Source organism: Pogona vitticeps, chromosome 15 (genome assembly GCF_051106095.1).
Source record: "Pogona vitticeps strain Pit_001003342236 chromosome 15, PviZW2.1, whole genome shotgun sequence".
NCBI classification, from domain to species: domain Eukaryota; kingdom Metazoa; phylum Chordata; class Lepidosauria; order Squamata; family Agamidae; genus Pogona; species Pogona vitticeps.
In genome coordinates, this window is record NC_135797.1 from 13,790,900 (window position 1) to 13,812,391 (window position 21,492).

Here is a 21,492-nt window from a genome sequence, read left to right on the forward strand (position 1 = left end):
CCAGAGGCGGAGGGAGCCCACGCCCTGGATCCGAACCAGGCTGGCCTTGGGGGTCTCCAGCGGGTCACCCCCTCCTTCTTGGGCTCAGGACCCCACGCTTTTGAGAGGCTCCCACCCACCCTGGAAAGATGTCCCCCCCCCCCAAAAAAAGAGAGTCTTCTCTCCAACTGGAGCTGGCAGAAGAAAGAACCACAGGAGACAAGGTGGAGTAAACTTTTTGTTAACTTGTATTGGCTTTAGGAGGGGAGAAAAAAACATAACAGAAACGCTGGACTCCGGCCAAAGGATCGGCGACGCCGGGCTCGGCCGATCCGCCCTCGGGTACCCCAAAACCAGCGGCAAACAGAGGAAACAATTAGCAGTCGCTTCTCATGGACACAACATTAGACGTACAGCTCGTTGGCGGATCTTTGGGAAACGCCGGGCGCGGCTGCGGCTTAAGGCATTGGGTGGGTTTTTTCCCCACAGCTGCCCCCTGGACGTGGTGCCAAAACGCCCGGTCAGCTGACCGTCTAATAATCTGGGGGGGGTCAAGTTGGCTGATCCGGGGCCCCTGCTTGGGCTGGGAGGGGGGAACCCTCAAAACCGACCTTCTCTCTCTCTCTCTGATTTTTATTCTGCGTTCCTACCGAGCGTGGGCTGGAGGGGCCAAACGGATCACCATTTTTCCTGCAGGACCTCGGAGATGCTCCCCGGAAAATGATGACACTCAGCCGGAACTGGGTGCCTTTCCTGCTGAGAGGTTTAGGGGAAAGGTGGAGGAGGAGACTGGCAGAGGGAACCAGGGGAAGGCAGGTGGCAGCCCCCCAGATGTGGGGGAGACGCAACCCCCCTCCCAGGTTCCTTCACTAAGAGAGGGGCCAGGAGCTGCAAGCCGACATCTGGGTGGCTGACATCCCTCCCCGATCCCTAACAGGAACCAATCTCCTCTCCAGCCACTTTTTTTGGGGGGGGGGGCAAGACAGTAGAGATACAGATTTCTGTGGGGCTGCCCCACTTTACTCCATGAGAGAGGGTTCTCTCTCCCCCCCCCCAACTCTGGGATACCAGGATTCAGGCTTCTGTGTCTAAGAAGCAAAACCCTCTGGCCAGTGCTGCTCTCAGCATCTCAAAAGACTCGGCTGTTTGGGGAAACATTCAATGTGGCAAGCCCCCCCCCCCCCCCGAAAGGGGGTCAAGGCCACAGAAACAGAAACCCGGCCCCCCGGGGGGCTCAGATCAAGGCACGTTCTTCTCAGCTATCCTAAGTTCAACTTTCTGTTTAAAAAAAAAAACACCCCTTTAGGGATTTGGAAGGATCACCTTTTCTGTGGGTGTGGAGGGAAGCTACAACAGGCAAGCGTCCAGGGGCTGTGCTGGGATGTGGCTTCGGGTGACGGGAAAAAGGATTTTGCACCAGGACGGCGGATAGGAAGCCTGATCAGGGAAAAGCTCCGGGTTTGAATCCTGTCCTTCCTCCATCTTTCTCCCTCACCCCGTCTAAGGCCACCAACCTCCCTCCGAAGGCACATTTCGGCACCGCCGTCACCCTCAAATGCACCACCGTGAAGAACAATACAGTACATAAGCATCAACCCGGCCGCAGGGATCTCGTCCGTTCTAGCGCTATATCGGTTAGCAAGGGCGGGGTGGGGATTAACAGCAGCAGCAGCTCAAGCCAAGCAAGGCAAGGAGAAGGGGCGGGGTGGGGTGGGGTCGTCTCCAGAGATTTTGGAGTCGGTAGCTGCCAAGCCTCAGCTGCCGACAAGCTCCCCTTTCCAAACCAGGGAGCAGAGTCAATGCCGTTTCCCAAAGCACGGCATTTCCCCAAATTTTACGGTAAATATCTAAACATCCTGTAAAGCAAAAACAGACAATCGTCTTTGAAAACAGTCAAGCGGGACATCGAAAGGGCATGTTTTGATCCCACGCCCGAAGTTTCGCGTGGAAGGGGTTCGTCCAGATTCTGATTTTTTTAAGTGCAACCACGTCCCATGTAGACGCAGCCAAATCTGGATTCAAACCGGTCGAAGGAAGTGTCTTTTCTGCGTTCCAAGAGGGAAGGCGCCACTATGTTTCTTAAAAACTGAATTTGATTTTTAAATCTGAATTTCAATGTTGACCCAAAATTTGGGAGAACTGGTTTTAGAACCTGGGCTGATGACTGAAGGCCGTTTTGGATTTTAATCCGAACAACCTGCCAGTCTTCCGATGCAGGTTTCTCAGTCCGGAATTAAACAGGATGGATCTAGGTTGGATTAAGCACAGCTTTGTTTCCTATCCAGAATTTCAAATGGGAAAATCAGTACAAAATGAAGACGCAAACCGGATCCCGAACGGGAAGCGGTCTGCGCGGGTGAGCCAGGCCATCTTATTCCCGGGTTTGTGGCTTAACGGTGGAGCGCGGCTGCTGTTAACTAAGGTGCGATACAGGAATAATTCCTGCTTTGAGCACATCCCACAGGGAGACATTCAAGTGCAAAAAAACCCCCAACCCTTCAGAGTTTGCCTCGAGAGGACAAGACGAATCTTGGAGGCTTTTCCTTTTACAAGCAGAAAGCCAGATAGATATAACACAGCTATCTAAAGCATTATCGAACCATAAATGACATTCTTTTCTCTCTCTCTCTCTCTTTTTTTTTGGTAATAACATCTTTGGCTTGGCTTTTTTAAATATAAGTTTTCCTTGTTATAGAAAAAAAAGATTTTTTTCCCTCTCCTTTAAAAAAACCCCTGAAGCATCTTTAGCATTTTACATATAATAAAGTATAAATTCCTGCTGTAGAAAATAACTTCTTTAAAAATCTTTTCTCTTCTTTCCCCTTGCTCCCTCCCTCTCCTTCTCTTTCTCCTGCACAAGCTGTGTTAAGCATCATCATCGGGGAGGGAGAAACAGGGAGATTACATGATGCTGCAGTTTTGAGGACCCTGGAAAAGAAAAGAGAGAAAGGAGAAGTATTGGATTGCGTCCTGAAACCACTGAAGAATTGGTTGACGGCTCCCCAAAAGCCCGTCCTTTTGTAAAAAAAGCACAGGTTCCTCCCCTCTCCTGCAAGCTACCTGTGCCCACCTGGTGAGATTTTGAGCTGGAAACACTCTGGGTTTTAGCCCGAACACTCCCAACTGTGTGTCATTCGCTCACCCTCCTAAACCCAACTTTTAGAGTTTGGCACCTTTAGAGTTCGGAATAAAACCCACAGTGGGTCGAGCGCCCCAGCAAAACTGGAGCTGGCATCTTCGGCTGTGGAAGGCAGGGGCGAATCAAACCCAGTTTCAAAGCCCCCTCTTCCAAGCACAGGGTTAAGCAAATTTCCAACTGGCGCCTCCGTAATGGGAACGTGCATTGCCCTTCACGGTAGGGAGAGTTCCTGGAGGGTGCATCATCTCCTCTCTGCCCGCTCTCTGTCCTCCAAGGACCGAACCCATAAACAGCCAGCCAGCAAAACAACCAAGGGAGACCATTCAGAACACGGCCAAAGAGCCCGAAAACCCCACAACAACCATTACGAAACCATTAAGGCCAGTTGGTCATCTTTACGCCTCACGGGTCTCTGGGCGACCAACCCCAAAGCAAACTGGGGCTTCCCTCAGAATTATAATGCGCCTGACCTCTTTATTTATTTATTTTCAGGTCAAGGGGATGGGAATTGATAGTTTTAAGTAGCAGTAAGTAAAACGGTAATTGTGAAATTGGTTCTAAACTGGGAACTCCATTACCTGCAGGAGTATATGTGTGTGTTGGTGGGGAGAAATCCGACCCTATTGTGAAGAGGGGAGAGGGAAAAAAGGTGTCAAGAGAAACACCGAGGGATCCTGCGTAGGATGGCAAAGTAGAGCTCATAGAAAGCTGCATCCAGAGCAGAGTTAGGTGCATTCACTTATTTATTTATATATTTATTTATTTTATTTATATCCCGCCTATCTAGTCGATTAAGACCACTCTAGGCGGCTACCATCACTACCATCAAATACAATAAAAGCAAAAGAAGAGAATGCCAGGCAGCTACGAATATAATTGATGGCTTCTATACAGCCGCGACCCACTTTCTTGGACTGTTTGACAGATGGGGCAGAACACAGGGAGCGTTAAGAGCCCCTGGCTCAGAATGTGGAACAGGTATTAACTCTCTTTAGGTGGGTCAGGAAAGAAAAAGAGGCCCCAGATGTTACGGGTGGTTTTCAGAAACACGGCACACGACACTCTAGGCTGTTTTCTTCCTACTGAAACCCCGATGGTTTCTTAAAGTCCCCACCTTGGGCCCCCAGATGTTCTTGAACTACAACTCCCAGAGACCCCGGCCAGCACCGCAGGTGGTGAAAAGGCTTCTGGGAGTTGCAGTCCAAGGTGGGGAACCCCTGGCCTCGCCCCATACGCCCAGCTCTGGCTGGCAGCTGCAGCGCCCCAGAGATCGGGGCCAGCTCTTTCTCAAAAGCTGGTCCGGCGAGCCACAGGGGTGACCCCCGTGTATCTCCTCCCCCCAAGCCCCAAACCGAGGACTGACCTGCTGGCGTGGGCTGGAATTCCCCAGGATGTAACTCCTGGGCAGGAGACCCTCTCCGAGGGAGGTCCCCCCGGAGCGGTAAGTGCGCGTGATGGTGAGGCTGGAAGAGGAGGAGCCGGAGGACAGGGTGCTGGTGCCCGCGTTGGTGGTGCCGCCACTGACGCCGCCGGTCTTGTCCGCGGGCTGGCCGCAGGAGCCACACAGGACGGTGCGAGAGCGCAGGTTGTACTCGCCGGGGTCGCCCGATCCGCTGCAGTGGCTCTAGGGGGGGGGGGAGGAGGGAGAAGACGGAAAAGGTCAAGATCCGGAACTGGAGGCGCAAAGAAGCCCAGATTCCTCTTGGTCGCCCGAGGAAACGTAGCAGTGTTTCCTCTTCTTAATTCTGCTCCCCCCCCCTCCCGGTCTCTTATTTGTGTGTCGGACGGCTGCTAGAATTAGAAGCGGATCTTCACGGCCGTGTTTGGGGTGCAACCTCTGAGCCGCTTCGGGGTCCTTCTGCCGGGGGGAAAAAAGACAAGGGAGGAAAAGCAACACAACGCAGAGCAATGCAATACCTCTTGAAACCCTCTGGAAGCCACATCGATGGCACCCTTTCTGCAGACCGAACAGGCCGAACGGCCGGCAAAGTCAAAAGACCTCCCACCCCTTGGACCCTGAAAGGGGCTGCTTTAGAGGAGAACTGTTTGAAGTCAGGGAGAAGAGCCGAGCATCCCCAGAGACGTGGGAACGGCCGTCTCCACCGTGTCCATCCTCTCCGGCTTCCCGTCCAAGCTGGCCAGACTCAGAGTCTCTCCCTAGTGATGGCTGTGAACTGTAAAGGAGATGCGGGATCCTGGCTCTGGATTTCCAGTGTGGCCCCAGGTCGCTCAGAGGGATTTTTGGAACTAGATTTTGCACGCATGCACCCCACAGGGGAGAGGGCCGAGCGATGAAGGAGAGGACCTCCATGAAACGGGTGGAAAGCAGGTCCAAAGGATGGCGCAACCAGGAAAAACCAAACAGGGAAAGCCAACCAGCGCCATTCAAGGTCCTGGCTGGTGGGGTTCAGGATCTCTCCTTTTTCTCCGTTGCTTTCACGCACTCTTTCGCTCCAAACCTTTCGGACGCCCGTTTGGTGGAAAACAGACAGTCACCCCCGAGAGAACGGCCGCAGCCCTGCTTGCAGCACCTCCATCCTCTACCGGCTTCTGCGCGGCTTAAGGACAGCCAAGCACCTGCTACCCCCATCTCAGTTTCCCCCTTAAAAACGGAATCTGCCAGAGGGGAAGAGAGTCTTCGGCATCAGCAACTCGGGGGGGGGGGGCTTCCGGAACCCTTTTGCCTCGTCCCGTAAGAGATGCGTTTTCTGCAGTGTTTCTGGAAATGCGAGGAGGGCGAAAGGAAGGGGTTGCCCTCGTGTGTTGAGTGACAGAAGCTTATTATAGGATTTTTTCCCTGGATGATCACCTTTTCTGACCCAATACTGCCTTTAATACCCATCCATCCATCCGTGCTCTTTTGCATTTAAAGGCTCCCTCAACCCCACCTCTTGGGGCTGCCCTCGTGGTTGCCAGGGTGCATCCTTGCTGCGCGGGATGGGTGATGATGGCCTTGCCCAGGGATCATCACCCACACTTATTTAGCACTTGAACCTACATGGAGGGTGCCGACCCTACAGACGTGCCCCCTACACGATCACCCGGTCTAGTAGAAACTGGCTGTCAGACCACGGAAAGGGGTGCCCCACGGGGGTGGTGGTATTCCTCGTGGCTCAGCGGGCCGTGGTGGCCACGGAGTCTCCCACCTGCCCACCAAACATCCTTCATGGTGCCTCCAAACTTTCCCCCTCACTGAAAGGTTTTCTGCCAAAAATTATGTACCCTTTTCGACTCTTGGAAGTTTTACCACAGAAGGCAGTCTGAAAAAACCCACAAAAACCAAACACACACACACAGGAGAAGATGTCCAGCCAACATTCAGCTTGGCTCTATCTTCCTCTGAGTTGATTTTCAGTCCAAATGCCAACTTCTAGAAGGCTGCGAGGCTGGAAAATGGCCCCCCCAGCTGACAAGTCCCCCTTTCCCCTGTTCTACGAGGGGCAGGAGGAGGAGGAGAGCCCTCTCAGTTGGCCCGCGGACGGAAGACCTCGCGACACACATTTTCCCAACGATGGCTGAAGGAGGAGGATGGTTAAGACCTGTGCCCAGGGCACACGGATCCGTCTCTGCTAAAGGGGGTCTGTAAAAATCTGGGGGGTCCCGCTCCCCCCAAGGGTGGGTGACGGCCCTGATTGCCTCTGATTCTCTGACAAACTTGCTTCCTCTCCTGCTTCCACCCACCGGCCACTGTTGGGAAAACTCTGAACAGAGGCCATCAGCCATGGTCCTGTAGGGCCACTGACGCTGGCATACGTGTCCACGGTACAGACTGCAGTGGTAAACGGCCCCTGGTTAAGGTCTCTCTAGTGTGCAAACTGCTGCCCTTTAATTAGGGCCGCTCACTGCAACACCACCACGTGCCGAAACAACCCACATTCCCCTGGGACCACGGATTCTCTGAAGACACGCCGCAGAAACTTCCACCCACAAACCCCGCAGCTAACGCTGTTGATATAAATATATTTTAACGACTCACACATTTGGCCCTCAGAGATATGCATTCGTCGCTTTTGACGCTTCCCATTAAAAAAAGAACAACCCACAAACCCTAATTTCCGGCATCGGCCTTGAGTAAAACATCATCATTTCCGGTTTTCTCTCTCCTTTTATTTCATGATTCTGATGGTCGAGACAACGTTGGGAACACGTTTGTACAATTTTTTTAACCGCACGCAATGGGGATCTCGGGGCGCCGGCCCTTTCCCCCCTCTTTCGGGGCCTCTAAGAGAGACGTCCAGGAGGGCACCGGAGGCCACCGGGACGGGATCCCCGTTCTCTGTCCAGATGGACAGAGGGGGTCAGGATCCCGCCCCTTCGCCGGCCGCGCTTACGGGAACCCGCGGCGGAGCAGGGAGGTGGTGACCGTCGTTCTGGAGGTGGTGGCCGAGACCCTCCCGGAACTCACGTGGTGGTGGTGGCGATGGAGGCCGTCTTCCTCCTCCTCCTCCTCTTCCTCCTCGTCGTTGATGATCACGGTGCGCACCAGCTTCCTCATGGCCACCTCCTGGGAAGAGCAGGCGGGGAGGGAAAGGGAGACGCGTTCAGGGCACCAGAAAGCACCAGGCTTGGCTTTTTTCAGGACGGGCTGAAAGGGGATCACGGGGAAAGGCACAGAGCGGAGAGAGCCAGGAGCAGAAGAGACTCCGGATCCGAGCCTTGGTCCCGAGTAGACCTTCCAAGCAGAACCATCAGCCAAAAACACAAGGGAAGCACCAAACGGGGAGACCAAGGCAACCGTTTTGATCTCCGGCTCCTCTTCCATCATCTGCTCTGAACAAGCATCTCTCTCTCTTTCTCTGGCCTCACTGAGGACCAGGCGGTCGACGCGCCCCCTCCCGGGCACTCCCCCCCCGGCGTTCGTGGTCCCGAGTCTCACCTCTCCAGAGGAGGTCAGGAGCGCAGTGCGCAGGCTGTCTCCGCAGCCCCACGAGGCCTGGTTCTTCCACACCATGTCGGAAGGCGGGTTGTGGGTCACGCCTGCTCCGGAGCCCCAGATCTGCCGTTTGGGGAAAGGGAAGGAGGAAGAGGAGAGGACAAACCGCCCCGTTAAAAACATCCGGGCTCTGGGCACCAGTGACGCGTTTGTGGGAGTTGCCGGCCAGCCGGCCTCTTCTCCCGAGGCCGGGAAAGGGTCAGCCACCCACCACGCTAAGGGGCCGCGTAGTAGCCACTCACCGTCACCACCTGGCCGGCTTTCAGGGTGAACTTGGGCGGGAACCGGTAGGTGAAGGCCGGGTCGTCTCCGTTCTGGCGCTTGATCTGCCAGTTGCCCAGCGACTGGTCCTAGGGAAACGAGCAGACAGAGACGGTCACCAGAGTCCGTCCCCCTTGAGTTGGTGGCAGGCGGCAGTTCTATAATCCTCAGATTATTATTACGAATTATTCTGAACTGCTGGATAGCTCCATCAGTTTATTAACCCTATACGGAGGTTAGACCAAGCCTCCAGAACCTCATGCAGCTAGCATGCCATGTTGAAAGTAATTTGCTCCCGTTATTTAGTACAGGGAGGCAAAAACAATTTGAGTAGAAACTCTGTAGCCATGGGATCCGTATCCTCGGCGTCAACAATCCAGAGTTTGAAAATATTAAAAATATTAGAAAGAAAAAAAACACTAGAAACTATTGCTGCAATGTATTTATCAGATCTGGCCACTAGAGGGAACCAGAGACCACGGTAGGGAACGTATGCTTGGTGTTGAAGAATACACAGCAGTCTCTGGCTCCCTCCAGTGGCCAGTCCTGGTAAATATATTGTGAAAATACAGGTTTCTAATTTTCCCTCTCCCCCTTTTACTGTGCTATACAGTGGTGCCCCGCATAGCGATGTTAATCCGTTCCAGGATTAACGTCACTATTCGGATTCTTCGCTCTCCGGGCGGGGAAAACCCATAGAAACGCATTAAACTCCATTTAATGCGTTCCTATTAGGGAAAAACTCACCAGTAAGTGAAGAATCCTGGATCTGGCCGCCATTTTCGCTGCCCGGTAAGCAAGGGGAGGGCGCAAAAATGGTGCAGGCAGCCATTTTCTGCACCCGGCGGCCATTTTGGAACCACCGATCAGCTGTTCCCAAAATGGCCGCCGGGTGCAGAAATGATCGGAATGCGATGTTTAGCCTATCTAAACATCACAATGCGATCGCATTAATGACTGCAAAAACCGGGTCGCTATGCGGATTCATCGTCAAACGGTGCGCTCGTTAAGCGAGGCACCACTGTATATAGCGCTAACTACTATCCACGGTTTTTAGCATCTGTGGGGAAGGGTTTTGGAACGATACAGGGGCCCTGTGGTATTCCTGAAACTTCCCAAGCTTTGAGCTTTCCCGGCCCCCACCCAGTCCTGACACCCACCTCGTTTGACTTGTTCCTGAGACGGACAAACTTCCCTTCCAGGTCCACTTCCTCCACGGCCACGCGGCCGCTGGTCCGGGCGTGGTGGGAGAAGTTGGTGCGGCTCTCCCCGTCGCCCAGCTTCCTCTTCTTGGACGAGCCTTGCATGGAGGAGTGCGAGATGCGGGTGCGAGAGCCACTCTTCTGGGAGGACGGGCTGGGGGAGAGGCGCAGCCTGCGGGAGGGAGACAGAAAGAGGTCGTTTACGGATGAGGAGGGGAGACGCCTCTGGATCCCAGGACCTTCCCCTCAGCAAAGTTGGGTGGCAGGGAATCCGTTCCGAGATTTAGTCCAAACCGTCCGCGGCACTGAATCTGTTTGTGGGATAATCCCTGTAGAATTCGGACTATAAAAAGTATAACCATCCCACAAAATCTGTAATAACATCCTCCATACAGTTTTAAATCTAGCACTAAGCTTTATTCTTTCAACCCTTCTTCCTGGTAGGATTTGGGCTTGGAAAAAATTCTGTTGACAAACACTTTTGTTGTTGTTAAATAGTCACTCACTCTTCATTTCAATAAACAAATAAATGAACGAACAAACAAATATATCAATACTCAACATTTTCACTTATCCACCGTCTGAAAATATTAAAACAAACAAAACACCTAGAAAAAATATTTTCACATGCATTACCAGAAATGGCCACTAGAGAGAGCGAGAGACCATGCTATGAATACTTTTGAGTGAAGAATACATAGCATGTTCTCTGCCCCCCTCTAGTGGCCAGTTCTGGTAATGCATGTGAAAAAGTTACCTTGTTTTTTGCTCTCTCTCTCTGTGAGTATGTGTATCCTACTGTACACCAATTTATTAAAAAGGGTTTTGTTATCTGACCACTCTAGGATGATGGTTTTCTGACGCCCATCTTCTCAGGTACCCACCTCTCCTCCTCGCCCTCCAGGAGCTTGCGGTAGGCATGGATCTCCATGTCCAGGGCCAGCTTGATGTCCAGCAGCTCCTGGTACTCATCCAGCTGCTGCTGCATGCGAGCTCGCATGTCGGCCATTTCCCGCTCCTTGTCAGCCAGGATACGGCGGCTGGTCTCACGTTCCCGGGCAAGCGCGTCCTCCAGGTCATGAAGTTTGGCCTCCTTAGCTGCCAACTGGGAAAAAGACACAGAGAGAGAAATGGTTAAAGGAAAGGTGGAAAAGCCTATTCCACCTGGCGGGGCAAATATAGGTTTCCCTGCCTTGGAGTTAATTGGACAGCGCTGGACTGCCTTGAACAGCATCCCATGATTATTTCACCAGACACATTTGATTTTTGTTTGAAAGGGAAGATTTAGGACAGGAGGATTCAGCGCTTCCAGGACGTCAGCGAGCTAGGAAGGGCAACCAGGTTCTCGCCACCCGCTTCGAGCAACCCCAACCTGCTTCTGCAGCTGGCTCAGCTGGGCCGACAGGCTGTCGATGCGAATGCGTGTCTGCTGAAGCTCCTCGTGGGCTGCCCCGGCCATGCTGCTGTTTCTCTCGGCCGACTGCTTGGCGTTCTCCAGCTGGAAAGAAAGGAGGGGGAGAAGGCGTTCAACGGAATCCTCGAAGGGAAGAACACCACTTACTGGGAGGGAAGGAAGGAAGGAAGGAAGGAAGGAAGGAAGGAAGGAAGGAAGGAAGGAAGGAAGGAAGAGGTCTCTCTGGAGATGATGGGAGATGTCATTGACCCAGAGCCTGACAAAAAAGCCCATAATCCCCGGAGAGTGCCAGGATGAGAAAGGTGGTGCTCTGGTGGGTTTTGGACTCGAGGGAGGGGGGGGGAAAGAGGGTTGGTTGTTGTTTTTTCACCTTGGCGCTGTAGGTCTTCTCCAGCTCCTCTTTGTAGAGCCGGATCTGGGCCTCGTGCTGGCCTCTCAGATCCTGCAGAGCGTCGGCCAGCTTGTTCTCAAAATCCCGCTGGCGGCCGTTGTCGATCTCCACCAGGCGGGTCTCGTGGCGGCGCTTGGTCTCGCGGAGTTCCTGCGGGGGGTGGGGGAAGCGGAAGGAACCAGAGTCGGGGGGAGCGAAGGCGCCAGTCGGGACGTCGACACCTCTGGGGGCAGAGGCTAGAAGCCGGGAAGACGGAGCCCTGGTCTTTGAACGTGGGGTGCTCCACCCCTCAACTCTCCCCGCTGCCCCCTCCACCCTCCCACCCACTATTTTTCCTTGCAAAAATTGCTTTTTTTAAGCGAAAAAGCTCCCTAGGGGCTGAATGTCTTTCTTTTCAAATAGGTTGTATGGAGAGAGCCCATGGGGTGGCTGGAGACCTTTGGAAGCAGGACTGCATTTCTCCCCAACCCTCCCGGAGAGGTCAGGATGAATGGTTTGCCCGTATTCTGACTGCCAGAAACCACTTGCCTCTGGGCACGGGCAGAGTGCCATTCCCTACAGGCGAAGCTTCCTAGGGAATCCGGCAGCCTGGCCTTTGGCACAACCGGTTAACGGGACGGGAAGGTGGAGGGCCGCCTAGGAAGGTTTCGGGATCGGCGTCTAGGTCTGGCCGGCCGGCGAGCTTGCCCAGGCGGCCACAGCTGGGAGGCCGCAGAAGGAAGGCCGCTTTGCCCTTCCTTTCCCTGCTCACCTCGCTGTAGATGTTCTTCTGGAACTCCAGCTCCTCCTTCAAGGTCTGGAGACGGTTCTCAGCGTCCACCCGGCGCAGCATCTCATCCTGAAGCTGCTTCTTGTTCTCGGCCATGGCGGCTTCCAGCTGGGGGGGATTGGAAAGAGAGGGGAAGGTCATTCATCACAGGGAGGTGGTGGTGGTGGGACAGAACAGCCACCCTCCCACATTGTAGGCAGCCCGGAGATGTTCTGGCTGGACCCGAGACAGATGATTCCCAAGCACCATGCCCGGACAGCCTGCAGTTTTACGTGCTGAGTCAAATTTTTCTCCTCTTGTGATCTAAACTTGCATCACATGCTTTCTTTCAGTTTTTTAAAATCTTTTAAAAAACATGCACACACACAAACAAAAAACTCCAAACAAACAAACCAGAAACGATGCTTCAATTTTTTAAAGTCTGCTTGATTTGGGCAATGGGTTTTTGCTGCCCCCTGCTGGTCCTTTTGGCTATTTTTCCTTTTCCTTAAATGACAACAGGTTTCCTATGATCATTTGGCCAAACTCCGGGAGGCCGTGGAGGACAGGAGGGCCTGGCGTGCTCTGGTCTATGGGGTCACGAAGAGTCGGACACAACTAAACGACTAAACAACAACAACATGACCACAAAACAGGAGGGAACAGCCACACTGGCCGTAAAACCAATCCCGAAAGGCACACTGTTGTTGACACCTTGATCATGACAACTGAAAAAGCCACACATCTCTGTGCAAATACTGGAGATAAAAAAAAATCTGCTCTATCAGGCACACACAAAAAGCAGTGGTGGAGACTGATGTGAATGCTGGCTGCATCAACTCAATCCCACTCTACCTAACCCAACCAAAGAACAAGGTGGACCACCACGTCACGTCATCAAGTCAAGTCAAGACAACTCAACTCAACTAAATAAAAAGATGGACCATCAAGTCATCAAGTCAAGACAACTCAACTAAATAAGGTGGACCACCACATCAAGTCATCAAGTCAAGTCAAGACAACAAAACACAACACAACTCAACCAAATAAAAAGATGGGCCATCAAGTCAAGATAACTCAACTCAACTCAACCAAATAACAAGGTGGACCACCATGTCATCAAGTCAAGTCAAGTCAAGACAACTGAACCCAACCAAATAAAAAGGTTGGACCCTCAAGTCAAGTCAACCCAATGCTACACCATGGTGGGCCACCAACCCAACCCTACAACAAGGTGGACCACCAAGTCACCACTTCTTTGTGAGAGATTCCCCTCCCCAACTGGACTGAGGTCCAGGGGATGAGCAAGGAGATAGCGAGAAAGACCCCACTGGGGCCCCTGCTCTTCCACCATCAGTGGCAAACCCGGTGGAGGCGATTTCTCAGTTTACCCACCTTGGCCACCTGGCCTCGAAGGTCACGGACTTCATTTTCCAGGTTGCGCTTCTCCCCCAAGGCCGTGGTCAGGGCGGCTTCCTTAGAGTTCAGCAGGGCCTCGAGATCCTTGAGGCGGGCCTGGGCGGCCAAAAGGTCCCCTTCCTTCTTGGCATTCCTAGAACGCAAGGTGGAAAAGACGGGTCAGCCGTCGGCCCGGATTGGGGAAACCTGTGTCAGCGCTCCTTGCTACGAGGGGACCCATGACTGTGCAAAGCGTTACAACTGGGAAAGAACGGCGCTTTTAAATCTAAGTGGCTAAATTAACGAAGCAGAGAAGAGTCCAAAGGAGTCAGAGAAAAGATCTGCCTCATTCTGGATTCAACTTCCAGGTCCATCTTGACTTGCTAATTCCTACTGTTAATGCCCTCTCTCCAAATAGCCATTTTCATTCATACTCATACTACCCAAAGCCAAAAAATTGGTAAACCAGGTTTCAAGTAAACATCCTCTTGCTTAATTTACACGGACATGGGAGAAATGGCATCGCCACAGGGGCAGATCACCATACCCTGGAATCTGTGGCTTTGCATGCAACGTAGAATCCAAACAGAGACTCTTCAATTAGTGGCTGCCGCTAATTGAAGAATCCCCGCTCGGATTCTGGGTTGCAATGACACAGAAGGTGTGCCTTCTTAATTAGCAACCATCTGCCGCGGCAATGACATCATTCCTCCGACACCAACGTAAGTAATGCAAGAGGATTTGAGCCCCTTATTGTCAAATGAGGATTTCCCCCCCTTCCACATAATACATTTAAGCTGATACACATTTATTAGGTATAAAGCTACCCGTGGGACATTCTTACTAACTAGCTAGGACACCCATGTTGAGCCAGGAATATTTAACCCAGATCTCTCAGGCAGGGTTGCCATTGAAATTCATTTCCGACTTTCCCGAAAGGTGGAACTCGGGAAGAAATCACCCACACGTGTTTGTTACACATTAAAATCCTCGTACACTTAGCACATGGGCTATGAAACGAGATTATGAGAGCAGGCGGGGTCATGGAGGCAAGTCTTAATTACAAAACGGGACAGACGCTGAGGGGGGGGGAGAGACATTTTGGTCACAACCCCCTCCTCCCCAAGACCCACTGCCAAATCGACTGAAGTTTACTAAAAAGTGCCGTCAGCAGTTTATTGTCTGCATTTCAACTGCCGGCTTTAAGGAGAAAACACCCTGTTTTCTAAAGATTTGTGTGACGTGTTTTATGGATTTTTGCTTTTCTCTAATGATTTGCGTAACTTATTTTATTGGACTTGTTGCACAGCCTGAAGAAGTTGGATGATCATCGAAAGCTAGCTGTTTCTCTTCTTCTTCTTCTTCTTCTTCTTCCTTTTTAGTGGCTTCATAAAAGGTATCACTTGCTCTTGTATTGGTATCATTTACTGATTTATGCTTCTATCACGGTTGAGTCTATGGGAAACCACTGTACTACTAGATCGTCCACGTTCTGCAGTCTTTCACTGTAAGCAACCCTGCAACATTTCTAAACGACCTCCCAGAACGGCTGAAATAAACAGCCGTGGACAAGTGTTTTCATAAATAAAATTTAAAAAAATACAGATAACTTCTCGGCTTCACCCCAGTCTGCTGTCTCATAAAACCAGCGCCTTAATAAGTAAAACTATAAAACAAATATTACAGAGAGTTCCTCTTGGCGTTCCTTTCCACCAAACATCAAGAAAAACGGGGGGCCTCCAGAAAGTATTTTTAGTTTAGTTTTCGGTTGAGGAGAGAGAGAGAGAGAGGAGAGCAGGACTATAAATATGGCAGCGGGAAGGCAAAATCCAAATGGTTTATTGTTATTACACTGGATCCAAGTTTCCATGACTTGGTTACATTCCTCACGGCTCTCTCCCCCTGTTCTTTCCTTCCCCCTCCGGCTTTTAGGCCGAGACAGATGCAGGCGGGAAGCGAAAAGGCAGCTGCTGGACCGAAAAGAAAAAATAAGGGGGGAGAGCAAAAGGCGCCACCCCACACACAGACGGTGGAGTGCGAGAGCACAAATGTGGGCGAAGGAGGACAGACTTCGCTTGTGTGGCTAGAAGGTTGCAAAACAAGGGAGCCCCGGCTGCTTCACGACCAGCCCAGGCGGAGAGCCTGCGGGCCAGCCGCCGGCTAGTGTCAGGTTGCACTACGGTCTGGGAAGGGGGGGGCGGGAGGGGCTGGCAGGAGCTGCCTGGTCCCCTGCAGGCCGCTGGCCAAGGAGGTTCTGGACCCGGGACCGGGAATCAATCGAGGACGGGCTCACGGTGGGCCACGGGGGGGGGGGGCTCTTCCCAAAGCTGGCCCTGGAAAGGAAGGAACCGATTTCTCTGGCACGGGTGTGTGTGTGTGTGTGTGTGTGGCTCGCAAACTTTTCCGACTTGCAGCTCCTTGATGTAGCAACCACCGGCCGTGGTTCTCCAAAATAATACTTAGGGGGTAAAGGGGGAGAGAGGATTCCACCTCCCGGCTGGGAACCACCCCGATTTCTGTCCTCAGTTATCACGGCATTGCTTTTCCACTGCCCGGGAGATGGGGCCGTATTCAGCCCAATGTCCCTGTATGTGCATTTGTAAGGGGAACGCCAGGTGGGGAGTAAAGAGTCCTAGGGAGTAAAAGCACCTTGCATGGATTCTGCGTCTTGAATTCGGCACCTGGGAGATATAAATGTGAACCAAGAGAAACAGGATAGGGTTAAAAGTGAGGAAAGGGGAATCAAAAGCGTGGAGACCTTATAAGGAAGACGGTCAGGACAGTGCCCAAAGGGGGAGGAGGTGACTGACAGCTCCAACCCCCAATGGAGGCCCAAGGACTCTCCAATCCCTGTGCTTCTTTAAAAAAAAACCTGAAGTTACACACCAGAGCTGAATTTGGGTGTGGGTGCTTGCACAAATGAAGGCCGGGTCAGGATGCACCACCTGAATAAGGGAAGGGGAAAAAAAAGGACACCTCCCTAGTCATCCCCCCACAGTCCAGAAAAAGGTACATCAGAAATGCTCTCCGATTCCTACTAGTGGCCACTTTTGATATTGCACCTTGGGAATCTGAGTGGTAGAATATACCAGATGGGCAGGATATAAATCGAACAAATAAATAATAAATAAATAAATCTTTGTAAAAATCCCAAAGATGGAATCAACAAACACTCCCTTTGCCATTTAGGCCAAGAAAGAGAATAGCATAAAACTTGGGGGGGGGGAATGCCTCTCCAAGGTTCTTTAATAGTAACTAGGCATTGCTAGTTACTCCCAAGTAATTGGGGGGTTTCTTCTTGCACCTCTCCTCCTTCATTCATGCCAGCCAGATGCAATCCAAAGGTGGCACAACTTTGCTTAGTGGTTATACCAATTGCTAGCCAAAAGCAACTAGTCATAGGTAACTAGATTACTTGTAACCCAGTTACTTCCCAGTTAAATATACTGTGTAAGGACAACCGGAGTCACCCTTCAGAGTCCTCGATTTGACAATTGCACCTTTAAAAAGCGAATTCTCAGCTAGAAAGGTGGGTGAGCAGGGGGAAGAATCGCCGAATATATAGCAATGGGCCCGATCCACCCCAACAACATGTGTAGGTAACTCTGGGTATTTAAGCCTTGTTTCGCATGGTTCTGATTTTATCGATGCTCTCCGGGTTACGCTTTGGGGATTCAAGGCTCTGCTATCGATCTGCGCGGAACCCCAGCATTGCGAGCGAATGTAACCGTGGGAAAATTCGGGCCGCACAGAAGATGAGTCGCAAGAATAAAAAAACTGGCAAGTTCTGCTTGGCCCCGGGTTGCTTCCTCTGCAGCTGCTTTTGATTCCAGGTCTCAAGGTAAGAGGCTGGCGGCCATTCAGGGACCGGGAGGGCGAAGGTGGCCTGGGAAGAGCAGCTGGGGGGGGGGGAATTGAGAAAAATGCTCGTCTCTCCAGCATTTCCAGGTGTGGCTTCACGAGGGAGGAGCAGGAAGCCGAGGAGACAAGGTCACCAGCGGCTGTTATCCGCCTAAGGCATTGCACGGGTAGGATTTTGCAAGGATCTGCTTTCCTAGGATTTACCAGACGGCCATGGTGAGCCACCAGAGAAGCACAGGTTCGTACATCCATCAGCTGCACGGACGCGTTTCTAGTCCTCATGAGGGCTGTCAAGGCTCTGTTCCTGTTTGAACACCCACCGACGGCTCCCAGGCTCGGGACCCCCGAGAAAGAGGGCTTTGTCTTGAGCAGCAGTTCCTCAAAGCAGGGACTCCTGAGGTGTGGCGCCCCCCCCCAACGCGACCCGGTTCCTGATTCTTTAGAAGTATTTGGCGCTGTGTTGTTGTTTTTAATTGTTTCATTTTCGTCTTCTCCCTGAGGGCACCAGACCTGGGATTCCCCCTGGGCTTGTCAGAAGAATAAAAAAGGGGAAGAGGCACCTCCCTGGTGGTGGCCACCGCAGACGGCGGCGATCCTTCATGTCCTAATCATGAGGCTTCTCACAAAGCGGAAGCCAACGGTTTCTATTCTGGGTTTTGGGTAATTTTTCTTTTACCTCTTCCTGCTTTGGATTTAAGAATTGGTGCAAAACGGACCAGGCAAAATAAGCGGCGGCCAAGCCGTATACGTACTTCCTTCAGTGTTGCGAACAGAAACCCCACGGGACACCCTTCGAGGGGGGGGGGGGTGAAGCCTGAGCAGCCTGAGCCCAAACGGCTTCCCAGAAAACACAGAAATAGACGCACAAATGTTGAACACAACAACCCTCCCCCCTTTTTTTGCAGACATGCACTTTCCCAGCAGTGCAGTAGTAAATGTCACGCTGCTGGCACTCATTGTGACAGTTGCCAAAGCCACTATGCCCAATAAAGTGGACAGATCTGTTCCTAAGGGAGAGAAAAAGGGGTGGGGCAGGTCTTTTGTAAAGTCTATGGCTCTTGATGCTCACCCAAGAACAAACTATCCTCAATAACTTTGCATTGCAACAAGTATAGCTTGCAACCCTGCACTGTTTTCTGAGAAAACCCAGGTCGCTCCCAGTGACGCTAAGGATGGCAGCTAAGTTCAAGAGAAATGGGGCTGAGAAAGGGGTGGGAGAGGGGGGGGGTTTCATCCCAGTTTCTCACAAAGTTCAGGGGGGGGCTTCCACTCTGCCAGCCTTTGCTCCATCACACTGTTGATATTGACCATGGATCTCTTACTGGGCTGAAGTCTCCTCTTCTGGCTTGCAGCGCAGAGGAAATCACGGCGTTGTAGAGCCCGAGGGTCCCCCCAAAGGTCATCTAATCCACCCCCTACCAGTGCTTCTCAATCACAGCCAGACACTCTCAGGGCCGAATTCAACCTTCCCCATGCTCTCCCGCCTACCCTCCATTTCAACCAACGATGGAAATAAAGTATGTCATAATTTCATGTGCGGGAATATATTGCCTGTTTGACGACGCCCATTTTAAAATCTCTGGATCTAAGCCATTTATGATGGTTAATTAAAGATATTTGTTAATAGGCCACTGGAGGAGAGTCAGGATGACTCCCTTCCTGAAATTCTACCCCTCCAGGCAGACTCGGGGTGCAAACCTAGCGATTCCGGTTCTTCGTCACTGGGCTTCCTGCTCCGATTCAACCCATTTCGGAAAGCAGGTTAGAAGTCTGTTTTTTTTTTTTTTTTTTGAAACTGGAGATGCTACAAGGTGCAACCCTGGGACCCCCTGAATCAGGGCCCTGACACATCCCCATTAGGAGGCCCACTTGAACCTCTAGACTGGTCTGGGATGAAAAAAGCACAGAACTTCTATTCCTTCAGGACGTTTTGCTCTCGAAAGACGCGTCCATGGGTATCGTCTTGTTGGGCCTCCCCTCTGTCAAGTCGAGGCAACTGCTTCTGGCTGCCACCCGAGGCTTCCTGCCAGTCCGGACACACCTGAATCCTCGCCTTCCACCTCGATATTCCTCCGGCTTGGGCCTCAGCGCCCACGGGAGCACGTGGCCCAGAAGCCAGTTGGCAGCCGTGCAAGAACAGAGGCGCTAGCAGGGCGGGAACAGGGAAAAGCCGCCGGAAATATCTGGCCCCAGAAAAAAAAAAAAAAGGAAAGAAAGGTCCAGTAAGAAAGCCTGGCACAGATGCCAACTGGCCAGAAACCAAGGCGGGAAGAGTTTGGGGGGGGAGAGCAGCGGTTGTGATCCCCCCCTCCCCATGGGGGAAGGTTGCTGGGTTAGGGTGGGTGGGGTTATTTTCGAAAAACAGCAGAAAAAAAACAGGAAAGGAAGAGGGCAAGGCGGGACGGAACGGGATGCCAGGCTGTGTAACATGTACACACACACACACACACACACACACACACACGCCTTACACCTCTTGACTCATCTATTCTTTCTCGCGTTAAGGACGTCAGCGCCAAATCACTAGGGATGCCCCGTTTGGCAAGAGATGGGCACCACCGTGCTCGCCTGCTCCCAGACCAGATGGACGGGTTTTGATGTTCAAGGACATTCACAAAAGAAGCAGCAAGCCGACAGTGTTGCAGGGCGGGCCAAACCCCAAACGTGTCAGCAGACACACACAAGGGCTTTCAATAGAGAACCGTAAAGGCGTCGCTTGCCCCCCCCCTCTAACCTCAGAGGGCCGCCTCCCCAACCTTCAAAGACAGCCGCTCCAAAAGGTGAGGAAGTTTGGACTACAAAGACCAGCATCCTTTGGCAGATGGGATCTTCCGGCTAGGCTAGGTAGGGGCGTCCTCCCTAGACAGCCAAAGCAGAAGGCAAAGGGCCAAGAGAAAGGTCACTTCTGCCAAATGCCACCTTGACTGGCCCCGGTGTCCAACTGGCCTTCCAAAGACCAAGAACGGGAGCCGGCGATTTCGCCAACGATACGCACCAAAACCTGAATCGTCAAGAAAGCAATCCTGGCAATAAATAATATTCATCTGCTGGAGACCTTCGATCTCAGGGAAGGAAGGAAGAGCTGAGTGGGTACCTTAAATCCACCCAGCGACCCCTTCTTCTACCCACCTCATCGAATAGCTATTGAGAACACAGACAAAATTATTTACAGCTGCCTAATTCATAAAAGATGGTGTGTGTGGGGGAGCATCTGTGGGTCAAGAAGTTACAGTATAAGGGTTCGTGAATGAAACTGGTTTCTCCATGACCAAGAGTTGTAGGCTTTCAAGACTACACAGGTCTCTTTATGCAGCCTTCTGATACGCCCGCCCGCTGTGTTGCTACAGAACGCAGACCGCCTTCCGACCTTTCCCAGCAGCTTTTTGTTTTGGCCTCAAGAGATGACGCTCGGCAGACTGTTCTTGATGTATGAATCGGGCGGAAGCTGTAGTTGGTGTCTGCCTCCATCTAACCACGCTGCTCGAACTGTTGGCCTGCAACACGAACACACGACTCACGAGTAACCGAAGTTTAAATAGTAAAGAGGAAGCACTGGGTTCCCCATCTTCAAAAAAAAATATCCCCATCACATATGCATAGGAATCCTCTTGGTGGCTTTGAGGATTAGCTATTTATTTAAAAATAAATAACTGAATAGCACGCGTGCACACACCTATTTCTTCATATTCTAGCGGGAATCCTGCAGGTTCCACCAAATCTAGTTGCATGTAGAACTACAGGGTGTTAAAAACAGCATAATTTTAGATTCTGATTTATTTGCTTCCTGACACCCACTCCGTGGCTGTATCGGTGGGTCCGGTTTCTTAGGTTTGCCAACGGCCTTGTCCCTCGCGCGATCTACCCCAAGATTTCGACCCAAATCAATTGATGGGAGAGAGGGAAAAAGAGAAGTTTATGTAAAATAAAATCCATACACAACGTGCGCAGAGACTGACAAAACACGGGAGGTAAATCAGGTTGGCAACGTCACCCTCCGGAGCTGTTTACTGGGGGCCTGATCTTGTGTTGAATGAAAAGGAGGGAACAGGGATACTAAACGTTGCATCCGAGAGAGAAAGAGAGAGCGAGAGGAAGATGGCAATGAGCGAAACCTTGGCCGGGACGGCGGGCCCTCCTCGCCTTCGCCCGCCTCCCGCCTCCGTTTC

The 21,492-nt window shown here is 52.0% G+C and overlaps 1 protein-coding gene across 4 annotated transcripts in view; it reads right to left on the minus strand.

The window, feature by feature from the left end:
- Positions 1-204: 204 nt before the first annotated feature.
- The window catches only part of LMNA (lamin A/C), a 67,150-nt gene continuing 45,862 nt past the window's right edge, over positions 205-21,492 (minus strand). For all 4 annotated transcript variants that reach the window (XM_078382131.1, XM_072983959.2, XM_078382130.1 and 1 more), the window contains 11 exons: positions 13,463-13,619; positions 12,071-12,196; positions 11,299-11,469; positions 10,887-11,012; positions 10,399-10,619; positions 9,473-9,686; positions 8,294-8,401; positions 7,995-8,114; positions 7,524-7,622; positions 4,482-4,742; positions 205-2,907 (listed from right to left, as the gene is read on the minus strand). In XM_078382131.1, coding sequence (XP_078238257.1) covers positions 2,881-2,907; positions 4,482-4,742; positions 7,524-7,622; positions 7,995-8,114; positions 8,294-8,401; positions 9,473-9,686; positions 10,399-10,619; positions 10,887-11,012; positions 11,299-11,469; positions 12,071-12,184 — 1,461 coding nt within the window. In that variant the 5' untranslated portion in view covers positions 12,185-12,196; positions 13,463-13,619 and the 3' untranslated portion in view covers positions 205-2,880. The remainder of the gene's footprint in view (positions 2,908-4,481; positions 4,743-7,523; positions 7,623-7,994; positions 8,115-8,293; positions 8,402-9,472; positions 9,687-10,398; positions 10,620-10,886; positions 11,013-11,298; positions 11,470-12,070; positions 12,197-13,462; positions 13,620-21,492) is intronic.